General features: G+C 44.2%; 1 protein-coding gene across 2 annotated transcripts in view; it reads right to left on the bottom strand.

The window, feature by feature from the left end:
• The window catches only part of GALNT2 (polypeptide N-acetylgalactosaminyltransferase 2), a 183299-nt gene that overhangs the window by 75918 nt on the left and 93019 nt on the right, over nucleotides 1-14362 (bottom strand). For both annotated transcript variants that reach the window (XM_040624116.1, XM_040624115.1), the window contains exon 2: nucleotides 12121-12214. In XM_040624116.1, coding sequence (XP_040480050.1) covers nucleotides 12121-12214 — 94 coding nt within the window. The remainder of the gene's footprint in view (nucleotides 1-12120; nucleotides 12215-14362) is intronic.

Genomic DNA, 14362 nt, shown 5'->3' with positions numbered 1-14362 from the left:
CTACCCCTGGCTTGAAATCATGGAATCTTCCTATATTTCTCTTCCAAATTTTAAATGGAAACTCTTCATTTTTCCTCGAAGTGATAGAGTCTAATTATAATTAATCTAGTTTGCTGCACTTGGTCTCTACTGATCACATATTTTTTTTTTTTAAAGATTTTTATTTATTTATTTGACATAGAGAGACAGCCAGCGAGAGAGGGAACACAAGCAGGGGGAGTGGGAGAGGAAGAAGCAGGCTCATGGCAAAGGAGCCTGATGTGGGGCTCGATCCCAGAACGCAGGGATCACGCCCTGAGCCGAAGGCAGACGCTTAACCGCTGTGCCGCCCAGACGCCCCTGATCACCTATTTTATCCCGCTATTAGAAGTATCAAAGTGGACAGCGTTGAAGCTGATGCATGGAAGGTACAGGTGGACATAAAAGGAGCCTATTAACCAGTGACCACAGGACAGACACGCCACCCGACCCAGTCCACAGCATACAATCACCCTGGAAAATATGTATTATTATTACTGTGCCCATTTTACAAATTGGGGAACTGAGACTTAGAGGTTAACGTGTAAAATGACGGCATCACAATGCAAACCCAGGTTTCTGTCTTCCCAACGCCGCACTCCTTCCACTGTGGCCGACAGCTCACTTTAAAGGAATCTAAGCGAAGCACCAAAGGCGCCCCACACGTCTGTGCAGGTCCCACTCCCGCTGGCAAGCACCCTCCCATTCCCCCGCCCCGTCCCCATCCCCGTCCCGGTGGCTGGTGCGATGGAGTCTCTGAGTGGAAGCCATGCGCCCCTCTCCTGAAGGCTGACATCCCATGTGACTGGAGGCAGAAGGAATCAGGGAAGCTATTTCTCTACAAGTGTGAGAATCTCTTCATCACCACCCCTAGCATCCAGCCACCGCTTCCGAGTTCCCAGTGATGGAGAAGTCATTATTTCAAGAGGGGCCTGTTTCACCAGACAGCTGGAATTGTTGGCGCAGGCCTCCTTACACCATAACGAAAACTGCCTGCCTGTGACTTCCACTCTCTGGAGTCTCAAATAAAAAGAAAAGAGTGAGACTCCAGCCTCTTTTCTATGGCGACCTTCCAAATATTTGGACATCACGATTCCATTTCCCCCTTCTAAGCCCTTCTGTAAAAACATGCCGTTATTTTAAGTGCTCCTCATCGGATGCTGTTTCCGGCCCCCTCACGTCTGAGTCACATCATCTGGACCTACTCTAGCTTCCGAGCATCTCAGCAAACCCCGTGCCCGGAGCGGAGCAGAGGGGTTCAGGTGCGGCGTGCCAGCACGGACAGCACCAGACGCCATCGGAATTGTTCTGGATGCCTCATTTCTACTAAGAAAGCTCAAGACAATTCTACTTTAATAGCTTCATCCCTTCCGGCTACTGACCTGATCTATGTCCTCGGTTTTTCTTTCTTATTTGTTGGAAGGTGGGGGGGAAGGACACGAGAAGGTTTGTTTTTTAATGCTGGCCAGGGTGCAAGGAACAGGCCCCCCCTTCTTTGGAAGACAATTTGGCAATTGATATACACAACCCTTAAACACATGCCTTGCTACTGACCCTGCAGTCTCACTTTTAGGGATTTATTTCAGGGAAGTAATTAAGGGCATATGAAGATTTACCTCAATGGATGTTTGCTGGAAACCCTCTATAGGTCCTACAATATGGGATAAGTTCAAGGAGCTTAGGTCACGGGTACCCTGGTGTCATTAAAAATGCTGTAGAGGAAGTATTTATGGATATGAGGAGGTATTAATGATAGACTACTCCAGGAAGAAACAGGTGAAGTCCAGTGTGGTGCCACATGTATAAAAATGTCGACGTCACCAGCTGGTAGGGGCTGCTTGTGGCCTGTCCTGAGCCACCCCAGGAGGAGGGAGGAGGCGGGAGGCGTCTTCCATGACAGACTCGGGGAGAACCCTGAGGTGCTATTACTGGGAAAGAGGAGCATGTGTGGCTAGACTTCTCAGCTAATCCCCCGAATCCTTAGCAGTGTTACTCGCCTGGTGGACTACTTGGATATGTCTTGTAAGAACTCACGAAACCACTGAAAAGCCCAGGAGCTGACTCAGACATTGTGTCTGGGGCCCCAGGCCTCCTGGACCTGGGCCTGGCACAGCTGGATGGACACCCGCTCCCCTTAGGCAGGGGGGTAAGTGCGCCTGGATGTATGCCTAGGACGAGAGCGGAGGAACGGGCAGGAGCAGAGGAAGAGGGGTCACTTTGGGGTGGTAGAATTACGTGTGAATAATCTTATTTTTGCTTATCTGAATTTCTTAAATTTTCCACAAATAACATATTGCTTGTTTGTAAAAAGATGCTTCCCCGAAGGATACTCAGTCACTTTGTCTCCCAGTGACAATGCTGTGCAGAGCCCTGGGCCTCAGCCTGGGTCACAGCGAAGCAGGAGGAGCTAGCTGTCCCACGGCTGTCACCCAGGGCTCCCCGGACAATGTGGCTAGCAGCGCACATGGTGCAGAGAGATACAGGGGAAGAATGTTCGACCCTAAGAAGCAAGGAAACTCTGACCCAGGCTACCACATGGATGAACCTGGAGAACACTGCACTGAGTGAAATACAAAAGGACAAGTCCTGTATGATTGCAACTTTATCTGGGGTGTGGAGAGGAGTGGAGCTCACGGAGACAGGAAGTAGAATGGTGGCAGCCAGGGACTGGGGGAGGGGGAATGGGAGTTAGTGTTTCATGGAGACAGAGTTTCAGTCTGGAAAATGAGAAAGTTCTGGAGAAGGATGGGGTGATGGTCGCCCAACAGTGCGAATGTGCTTAGTGCCAACTCTACTGTAATGCTTAGAAATGGTTAAAATGGTAAATTTTATGTTATGTGTATCTTACCACGATTTAAAAAAAAAAAAAACACAAAAACACACAATGCTGGAACCCAGTAAATCCCTCAGAAGGAGAAAAGGTCAAGGGAGCATTTCTCCCGACTCTGCAGCAAAGCTGAATAAATACACAAGTGGTTCATCTCATCCTTCTTCCGGCAGGTGGGAAGTAGAAAAGCTAAAATGTTTCCATTAGCATCCGTGGCAATTCACACCAGGATCGAGGTTCTATTAAACACTTCGCCATTGCCGTGTCATTCATCTTTGTGTGAACGCGAGCAATTTCTGGTTGGAGAAATCAACTGTCTCCGGTAATGAAGCAGCGGTGGGCAGGGCTGAAGACAGCCCTGTGGGTGAGCGGGAGAAGACACTGCGACAGATGGGGGGGACCTCCCAGACAAGCCACACGTCATCAGGACTCTCCCTTCTCCACTCTCTCCCTATCCGTTTCTCTCCGAGGCCTTGCCCCCTTACACGAGGTTATAAGAGAACACGAGAATGACACCAAGGTTTCAGGAAGGCAAAAAGAAAATCTGCTCTCAAAAGACACATCACCACCTGAAGGACAAGCACTCCCTACGAAGGACCTCGTCCCCAGCCGGCCTCAAAGACAGACCTGGGCCTTTCCACCCCTGGCCGACCTCTGCTCTTCACCATCCTGGATCATCGGCCAATCTGCCTGCTAATCTCATCAGTCAGATCGAGAGAAGCTGAGGACACAAGAGGAGGGGATGCAGGATGGACAATTACTGGGAGAGACTAATTCGTCAAAGCAGAAAGCTTTTTCTGTACCCAGGGAGTGGCGGGGGGAGATAAAATTCGTCTCCATCAGATTTTCAAAAAACAAAAAACTGACGAATGAACACTCTGTTTGAAATAACGCTTTGAAAATCAGCACCAGAAAGAAACTTCAGGGACTGAAACGGAAGGAACTGGTCCCGCAACCTCAGGGCCAAAGGCCTTCCATTCTAGATGTGAAATCTGCAAGGGGGGGGGCGAGAACACGAAGATGTATTCTTACCCCATCTCCAAGGCAGTGCGTCTGGTGAACCTAATCTGGGAAGAGGGATGGAAAGGCAACAGAAAGAGTTAAAACAACAGAATCAAGGGATCTCGGAGCGAGAAAGGGTCTCTGTTTCACAAAGAAGGAAAATGGAACTGCAAAATAGTCACTATTTTCTAAGCCCAGATACCTGGGGGCGGTGCTGAGCCCGGAGCCCCAGTGCCCAGCTCAGGATGCTGTCCTGGCCTTGCCCCCAAGCCCTGTGCTCCTCGAAGACCACCCTCACGTTCTAGTTGCTATGTGGCTGCTAGCTCAGAAATGGCACAAGCACTGGAAAGAGGACATGGGGAGTGCTCACCCAACCTGCTCAGGAGTTCACAAATCTTGCAGCTCCTCCTCAACTTCTAGAAAGCAGTTGTCCTAGAAGCACGTGTCCACTTGGGAATGCTGTGCTCCCTCTCCGAAGCCAGGGGACGCCTAGGCAGCACTGGGGGGGGAGCAGGACTTGTCCCCGCGAGCATGACCACGGCCTCCTCTATGAGGCACCAAGAAACCCTCCCTGGGAGCAAAAAAAAAAACAAAACAAAAAAAACAAAACCCAAAGCACTCCCTCCTTTCTTGAGCCAAATGGCAGAGAACTCTCGGACTTCTATGCTGCCTGTGACGTAGACAAGGGGCAGTTCTATGACGGGAAATGGAGGATTCGCTTGAATGACCACTGAATACAGGGGGCTTCCACAGAAGAACCTGAGTGAGGTCAAAAGCAGCCCGCCTCAAACTGCACCCGGTCTCCCTGATGACAGTGGGATCCAAATAAATGGAAGTGGAAGATGATGTTGACCAGATGTCTCACCCCAATCCCCAGACCTCCTTCACGGACTGGCTTTCAACTGGAGAACTTGGTGAGGAAATCACAGGTCTCTAAAAGGCAAACGTCGGATTGAGTTGCTTATAAATTCCGCTGCTGGTGTTCACGTTTGTGGTTCTGCTCCTGTACAATGCTCACAAAACCCTTCTCGGCTATGCTCTGGCTCAGGGTACAGCTTGGTCTGTGCTCCTCAAGCCCCATGAATCTCCTGCTGGAACACACGTGACTGAGCTTCCAACAGAAACTGAAGGCCGGGACCCCAGCCTCCAGGCCTCCCCTCTACCACAGCCACTTGGGTGGCATGCTTTATTGAAATTCCAGATTCTACCCGAAAGTAGGCTGGGCTGGGACAGGAAATCAAGTTAAAACAATAACCTGGGCTTTTGTGGCCATGGCTGACCCAAGAGCAGAGATGTCCAAAGTGGGGCCACATACGACACCCTTCTGGGATAAAGAAACGGTAGAGATTTTCAAGTATTTTTCCTAATCCTTTATAATACCATATTTAAAATATGCTTTGGAATGCATCAATAGATCAGTGTGGTAATATGTGTTTAATCTAGGAGTATTTTAAGATAGACAGAGGGAGAGTGATCTATACTCGAAATATTTTTTGCTAATAGGGTGCTTGGTCACAGAAGTTGGAGCCGTAGCCTGGGGGCATCATCCCTGTCTTTAATCTGGCTCGTACATCTGTCAGTGGGTTTTGTGGCCATGCTGGAAGACACCAGGCTCCTATATTCGGCTTCGTGCTGCCTCCTCCCACCCATCTGTCTACAACTGCTAGATATCCAACACCTAGAACACAGGAAGCTACTGAGTTTCTGGGCAACCCACTTTACACAGTGGAAAGTGCGATGAGCAGTGGTTCCTTGTGGGCCACAAAATTCTGCCAGTGCCCGTCATTCTTGCGGAAAATATGTTTCTTAACCATAGCAAAATAACTTCTAAAGGAAAAACTCATGTGTAAGCCGATTTAGTGAGAAAAAAAGGTCACAACGAAAACAGATAAAGTCCACTGGCAAAATAAAAGGACACGGTGCCTTCATCAAAATTTATTAGTAATAACTCAAAAAAGAGGAAAATCAGTACATTTCTATCTCTGAAGAAAGTCAACTGTATAACAGCGGAAAACATGAAAGCCAGGGTCAATACCACACTGAATGGATTTTAACTAGTATGACTCTTAATAGTAACATCTAGTGTATGCCCTGAAGATGGCTTCCCCCTCCCTCTCCATATACGTCTTAAAATCCACCAGAACACTTGTTTCACAGGAGGTCTCTCATTAATCCACACAGTAGAAGCATATCCTATTATTATAATAAAGAAATGCTTATTAGCTAAGTATTCCATTCAGATGCTCCCCACTGAGTGGGTAATGCCTATTTTACATAGGAAGGAACTGTGGCTCAGGCTGAATGACTCATCCAGGAGTTGGGGAAGAAGAGAGGGGTCCGCCCTAACAGACAGATCTAATGCACGCACACACACATTCCCGTCTAGTGCAAGTGGGACAATGGGAAGGGTGCAGACAAAGGAGAGCCTGTAGGCCCTGGGGTGATGCTTACCCAACCTCAGTAAGAAACATGAATATACGAACTCTTCGTCACCATCAAAGTAAAAGTTCCATGAACTAACTTCCAGTTTCTGGTCCAGTGTGTAAAGAGCTTGGAAATCATCACTCCACCCTAACCATAAACAAAAAGCTGAACAAGGCAAAAAAATCAACAACTCTTCTTAGCTCGCCCGGAGAAGTGAGCCCATAGAGCACACGACTACTCTAAAAGCTGGAGAGACCAACAGGTGAATACAGGGAATCACAACTTACTGGAGCACCGGCCTCTGGGGGCACCTTGTCTGGGTAGTGAAACCGCAACTGCAGTTCCAGTGAGCAGCTGGAGGGCACTGTGGACAAGCCTGAGAGATAAAAACTCCAGGGCCATCGGCCATAGGTGGGCGCCCATACCTCGGTGAGTTTTATCGCCAGGAGCTTAACTAGGGCTCTCATCGTGAATACAGGAAGACAGACCCCTTCATGCTTCCAGCAGGGGGAGAAGAAAAAGAATCATTTTGAAATATGCCAGAGCATTCTGTTCTTAACAAGGCCTGCCCTCAAGAGAAACTGTTTGACCACAGCTAACCTATTGGCTGTTTATCAGAGCCTAACCAACCTGGGGAAAGGAAAATACTCAACTCCAGCCTGTCCTTAGCCTTCCACAGGGAGGAAGGGAAATACTCATTTTTAATCACCTCTAGCCTCCCTATCGCACCTCTGTGGGAGAGAAACTGAGAAGCATTTGTGAAGCTGACAGCCCAGGGGCACAGACCTATCATATGACTATAGAATGTGTCCCCTCCCTGCTCTAGAACTTATCACCACATCACTAAAGGCCTATATACTGGAGCTCCTTTTACCCAGCACATCATACCTAGTGCTGAAGAAAAACTTACAAGGCGTACTAAAAGGCAAAAACAAAATTTGAAGAGAGAAAGCAAGCATCAAAACAGATTCAGATATGACAGGGATGTTGGAATTATCATACCAGGAGTTTAAAACAACTATGATTAATATGTTAAAAGCTCTAATGGAAAAAGTAGACAACATGGAAGGACAAATGACTAATGTAAACACAGAGATGAAAACTCGCATAAAAAAATCATGAATTACTAGAGATCAAAACCACTGTAACAGAAATGAAGAATGGCTCTGATGGACTCATCAGTAAACTGGGCACAGCTGACGGAAGAATCTTTGAGTTTGAGAATAAGACAGTAGAAACTTCCAAATGGAAAAGAAATATTAAAAAAAAAAAAAACCCTGGGGCACCTGGGTGGATCAGTCGTTGGGCGTCTGCCTTTGGCTCAGGGTGTGATCTCAGAGTCCTGGGATCGAGCCCCACATCAGGCTCCTCTGCTGGGAGCCTGCTTCTTCCTCTCCCACTCCCCCTGCTTGTGTTCCCTCTCTCGCTGGCTATCTCTCTCTCTCTGTCAAATAAGTAAATAAAATCTTTAAAAAAAAAAAAAAACCCTGAAAAAAATCAGAACAGAGTATCCAAGAAATGATGGGCTACTACAATACATGGACACACAATTGTATGGGAATACCAGAATGAGAAGAGAGACAGGACTAAAAGAATTATTTGAAGTGATCATGACTGAGAATTTCCTCAAATTAATGTCAGACACCAAAACACAGCTCCAGGAAGCTCAGAGAACACCAAGCAGGATAAATAACAAAAACAAACAAACATACAAAAAACATAAAAACAAAAACTATACCTAGACAGGCATAGCACATTTAAACTGTAGAAATTAATGATTTTTTAAAAACCCCTGAAAGAAGACAGAGGGGGGAAAAACAGCTTTAGAGAAATAAAGATTAGAATTCTATCCAACTTCTCATAAACCATGCAAGCAAGAAGAGAGTGGAGTGAAATATCTAAAGTGCTGAGAGAAAAAATGAATGTCAACTAGAATTCTATACCCTGTGAAAAGAATCTTCAGAAGTGAAGGAGAAATAAAGACTTTCCCAGACAACAAAAATTAAGGCAGTATGTTGCCAGTAGACCTGCCTCGTAAGAACTATTAAAAGAAGCTCTTCAGAGAGAAGAAAAACGATACAGGGCAGAAACTCAGATTTTGGTAATGCAAGTAAGAACATCAGAGAAGGAATAAGCGATGGTAAAATGACAACTTTAGTTTTCTTATTCTTAATTTATCTAATAGATAACAGTTTGTTCAAAATAATCATAGCAACAGTGAACTTGATTATGTACGCTTATATATATGTTTATGTACACACATATATGTGAAAGGAACGACAGCAATGATACAAGGAATACACAAGTGTTATACACTAACTGAAGAGAGCTAGAGCTATTTGAAATTAGACTTGGATTAGTTGTAAATACATATTGCAAACTCTAGGGCAACCACTAAAACAAAGGGAAAAAATAGGAGAGAAAAATGGAATCATGTAAAATGCTCAATGAAAGCTACAGAAAGCAGAAAAAAAGTGTGGAAGACAAAAATAAGGACAGAATAAGGGCAAGGAATAGAAAAGAGTAACAAATATGGTAAATATCAATGCAGCTATATTAATAACCACTTAAAATGGCAATGGTCTAAATACAACAATTAAAAGACAGAGATTGTCAGAACAGATCAAAAAATAAGACCCAACTGACTGAATGTTATCTACAAGAAATCTACTTCCAAAACAGAAAGCACTGAGCCCAGATGGGTTCACTGATGAACTCTACCAAACATTTAAGGAACAAACCATACTAATTCTCTACAATCTCCTTCAAAATATAGATGCAGAGGGAATAGTTCCTAACTCATTCTATGAAGCCAGCATTACCCTAATAACAAAACCAGACAAGGACATTACAAGAAAATAACAAGCTATATAGATGCAAAAATCAACGAAATATTAGCAAATTAAATCCAACAATGTATAAAAAGAATTATATACCATGACCAAGTAGGATTTATCTTAGGTATGCAAGGCTGGTTCAACATGTGACAATCAATTAATGTAATCTACTTGACAAAATTCAACTCATTCATGATAAAAACTCAGCAAACTAGGAACAGAAGGAAAACTTCTTCAGCTTGATAAAGAACATCTACAAAAAACCTAGAGCTAACTTCATATTTAATGGTGAGAAACTAGAAGCTTTCCTGCTACGATCAGAAATATGGCAAGGATGTGTACCACTTTCCAACATCATACTAGAGGTCCCAGCTAATGCAATAAGACAAGGAAACAAAAAGTGTAATATAGATTAAGAAGGAAGATGTTTGCAGATGATATGACTACCTGTGCAGAAAACTTTAGAACCAAAAACTCCTAGAACTAATAAGTAATTACAACAAGGTTGCAGGATACATGGTTAATATACAAAAGTCAATTGTTTTCTTATATATGAACAATGAACAAGTGGAATTTGAAATTAAACACACAATACCATTTACTTTAGTGGCCCCCAAATGTAAATACTTTGGTATAAATCTAACAAAACAGGCACAAAATTTATATGAGCAAAACTCTAAAACTGATGATAAAAATAAAAAGAACTTTAAATAAATGGAGAGATATTCCACGTTCACAGGCAGGAAGCCTCAACAGTGTCAAGATGTCCATTCTTACCAACTTGATCTATAAATTTGACACAATCCAAATGAAAATCCCAGAAAGTTATGCCATGGGTATCAACAGATTCTAAAGTTTATATGAAAGGCAACAAGCAAACAAACAGAATAACCAACACAACATTCAACAGAAAGAACAAAATTGGAGGACTAACATTAACCGAATTCAAGAATTACCATAAAGTAATCAAGACAACATGGTATTGGCAAAAGAATAGATTATTAGATCAATGGAACAGAACAGAAAGCCCAGAAATGGACCCACATAAATACAGTCAACTGATCTTCGACAAAGGAGCAAAGGCAATACAATGGGGCAAAGACAGTCTTTCCAACAAAAGGTGCTGGAACAACTGGACAACCACATGCAATCAATCAATCAATCTAGACACAGAACTTACAACCTTCTCAAAAATTAACTCAAAATGGATCACAATATAAAACCAAATTATAAGACTCCTGAAACATAATATAGGAAAAAAAACCTAGGTAACCTCTGGTATGATGATGACTTTTTAGATAAAACATCAAAGGCGTGATCCATGAAAGAACTGATAAAGCTAAACCTCATTAAAATTAAAATCTGTAAAGAAAATGAAAAGACAAGACAAAGACAGAGAAAAAATATTTGTAAACAACATATCTGATGGAAGACTGTTATCCAAAATACACAAAGAGTGCTTAAAATTCAATAAGAGGGATGCCTGGGTGGCTCAGTCCTTTAAGCATCTGCTTTCGGCTCAGGTCATGATCCCAGGGTCCTGGGATGGAGTCCCACTTCGGGCTCCTTGCTCAGCAGGAAGCCTACTTCTTCCTCTGCCTGCTGCTCCCCCTGCTTGAGCTCTTTCTCTCTCTCTCTGGTAAATAAATAAATAAAATAATTTTAAAAAAATAAAATTCAACAAGAAAATGAGCAACCCACTTAAAAAAATGGGTAAAAGACCAGAATAGATAACTCTCCAAAGGAGATAAACAGAGGGTAAATGAATATATCAAAAGAAACTCAGTATCATGTATCATTAGAGAAATGCAAATTTAAACAATGAGATTCTACTTCCCACCTGTTACGACAGCCCAAATTAAAAACACTGACAACACCAAAAGCTGCCGAAGACATGGAGCAGCAGGAACTCTCCTTCACTGCTGGTGGGAATGCAAAATGGTACAGCCGCTTTGGAAGACAGTTTAACACTACACACAGTCTTACTACGTGATCCAGCAGTCTTCCTCCTCGGTATTCACCCAAATGAACTGAAAACGTACATCTACACAAAACCCTGCACACAGCTCTTTACAGCAGTTCTTTTCACAACTGCCAAAGCTGAGAAGCAACCAGGATGTCCTTTAGTAGGTGATGGATAAACCGTGGTCCATTCAGACAACAGAATACTACTCAGTGATAAGAACAAATACACCAACAAGCCACGCAAAGACGTGGAGGAAACTTCACTACACATTATTAAGTGAGACAAGCCAATTTGAAAAGGCAACATACTGTATGATGCTAACTATAGGACATTCTGGAAAAGGCAAAACTATGGAGACAGGAAAAGGATCCGTGGTTGTCAGGGATTAGGGGGAGGGACGGATGAAGAGTCGGAACACAGAGGCTGTTTAGGGCAGTAAAACTCTTCTGTAGGATACTGTAATGGTGGATTCATGTCTCTATACTTTTGTTAAAACCCACCGAATGTACACCACCAAAAGTGAATCCTACCGTGAATGAACTGTGGACTCTGGGTGACTGTGATGTGTCAATGTTGGTACCCTGACTGTAGGAATGGACCACTCTGGTGGGATATGCTGACAGTGGGGGAAGTGCACATGTGTAGGGGCAGGAGGTATATGGGAAGCTCTGTCCTTTACACACAATTTTGCTGTGAACGTGAAACTGCTCTAAAAAATAGTCTTTTAAAATATTTGTGAACCAATATACTATCCTATATTTTCTATTTTAGTCTATTTTTTTTTCTTTCAACAAATTTTGGTCACCTCCTAGTAAACTTATTTCACCACCCACTAATGGGCTTGAAGGAAGTCCCCAAAACATTGCTATAGGGCAGTGTCTCCAGCAGCCCTATGAAATCCATTTTCTATCCCAGAGGCTCCATAGGGGCCAAAGGGCACATTCAGCTCATTCGCAGTTTCTGAGCAAGAGTACTTCACAGCCACTAGCCACCAACCACCAGCCACCAGCCCAAGACCGACGGGTCACCAGGGGCTGCCGCAGTACCTGGAGGGAGAGTCTCCACGCTTTGTGCTTTCTCATCCCCGTTGCTGTGATGAAGGTCTTTCTTTTTAATTGGGTCAATTTCATTCCAGTCCTCCTAAGGGGAACAAAGACACCAAATGAGTTGATCAGTTTTCCGAGCACACCTGCATTCACCAGTTCAATAAATAGTAAGTGTTAGGATGCCAGTGGTCCCTGGGGATGCAAATGATGAGGGAGAGAGAATTCCCATCTCCAGGACCTGCATCCCAGAACTTCTCAGATGGTAGAGACATGAGGGGAGAAAAGTGTGGGAGTGACCTTTTCCAAGGAAGGATTTCCACTTCCCTCTTCGTTTTATATTTGCATTGCAAATCTATGGGAAGGAAATAACTCCGGAAATTCCCAGGGCTCTGGATCTGTGAAGGTAGGGAAGGGAGATGGGGAAAGTAGATTAAATAAAATAATTCAATAGTGGTTAAATTAAAGCCATTAAAATCAGGGTAGCTGTCCAGACATCTTAGATGGTTTAAGGACACCCTAGGACCCGATTCTCCCTCCGGGCCCCTTGGAGCCCTCCTCTGCAGTTGCTAAATGATTTAATTCCACTGAATAACAGTGGAGGGAGGGAGAAGGACCAGCCAAGCTTTTCCTAGGGCTTACTCTAATAAGACTGCCAATGAAACAGAGCCGTAAATTAAGGGTTTAATGTGAAACCAGAATAAGATATAGCTCTGGCAGAATTTATTCAGCTCATCTGCACAAACAATTTACTCTAATCCATCAACATTAAATCAAACTAAAAAACATCTCCATGACCACAGAGCTAAATATATTTTCAACCACTTGAAACCTGATTTCTGCGAATCAAGTAAGAAAGGCTTCTGTATATAACCCAGATCAGAAACGTCCCATGGCTAGTCATCTTCCTACACAGACTTCTGAGAGCCAAGCATCGTCAATCGGCCATTCTCGGCCATTCTCCCGAGCAGATGCTGCCGGGATAATCTGCAGCATGAAGCCCTCCCTCGGGGGAGACCCGACCGGGTCCACACAGGTCTGTCTAGCCAGCATTCCACCGGACCAGCATGCGCTGCGTGCTGTGCAAAAGCTGACCACTGGAGACATTTTGGCTCTTCAAACTGTAAAGTGAGATCTGCAAGGAAGGCAATCCTCAGGGGCTGGGCCAAATCAGACATTTTTCCCAAATGCAACTTGCTTTGCCAATAATCTGCATTTTTACTCAAACAGTACAGTAATTAAAGAGAAGCCATGCCTAAGCTTCCTCCCTCTTGAGGCCAGCTTTTCCTTTGGCTGCTTCTTCAGTGATACAGCTGGGTTTAAACCACCAGGGTCAGCAAGGAAATGATGGGGGGGGGGGGACCCGGGAGGATGACCCCACTGCAGAAACAGCGGGCTGCTGAGGAACCTTCCTGTGCCTTGGCGATCCTAGCCCCACCCAGCTGTCACAAGGCCTCAGTCCTTCAAGTGCCCCAAGTGCTGGGACTTTTGAAGATTCTATCCTGCATTTTAACAAATGTATTAAAATGTATCATTTGCGTCCTAATTCAAGTATTTCTCCCTGCAAAAGTTTTTTTCAAAGGTATTTATAATTTGGCTTTTGGGATTATTTGGTTAAAAATAAACTTTCAATTTACTAATGGCTATGATTTCGCAGCAAGCCTGGCAACCGTGTGGGAGGGGGAGAGTCTAACCTAGTACCTTTAGAATATATGGAAACATGTGAATACTAATTCAGTAAGTAATGGAGTAACCAGAGTCACGCTGTGCAGACTTTTAATTAAGCATTATTAATTCTTATTTTGCAGCTTGCTTGTAGCATTTTGTGGCTAATAACTTTTTTCCCCACAGGCATTACACTGGCTAATGGATCAAACCATTTAACCTTGTACTTGAACAAAATCAAAAGTGAAAGTTGCTGGTGGGGCCGGTGCCTTACTTTCTACGTGTGAGAACCAAGGCATTAGCTGTACTGTCGACAAAATCAACACTGAGGCAGGTCAACCATCCATGTTTTCTTGGAAAATAAATGCTTCCCAAAGGCAAGACGGACTAGTCCATATGCAACACTCCTTAGCCTCCCACCCCCCTTCCAGTCCCCCACGCCCACCACAAAACTAAAGCTGGAGCCCAGAACATGCCAAACAGCAAAGTCCCGAGCAGGTGAAATGATGTTACGTGGCATTTACAAATGCCTACTCTGCACCATGTGTTCTCGTCCCTGTCACGTCCCCTGTGGCCGTGT

This window comes from Ursus maritimus, unplaced genomic scaffold (assembly GCF_017311325.1).
Source record: "Ursus maritimus isolate PB19 unplaced genomic scaffold, ASM1731132v1 scaffold_7, whole genome shotgun sequence".
Lineage (NCBI taxonomy): Eukaryota > Metazoa > Chordata > Mammalia > Carnivora > Ursidae > Ursus > Ursus maritimus.
The sequence above is the reverse complement of the archived record's forward strand: the minus strand, read 5'-3'. Positions and strand labels throughout refer to the sequence as shown.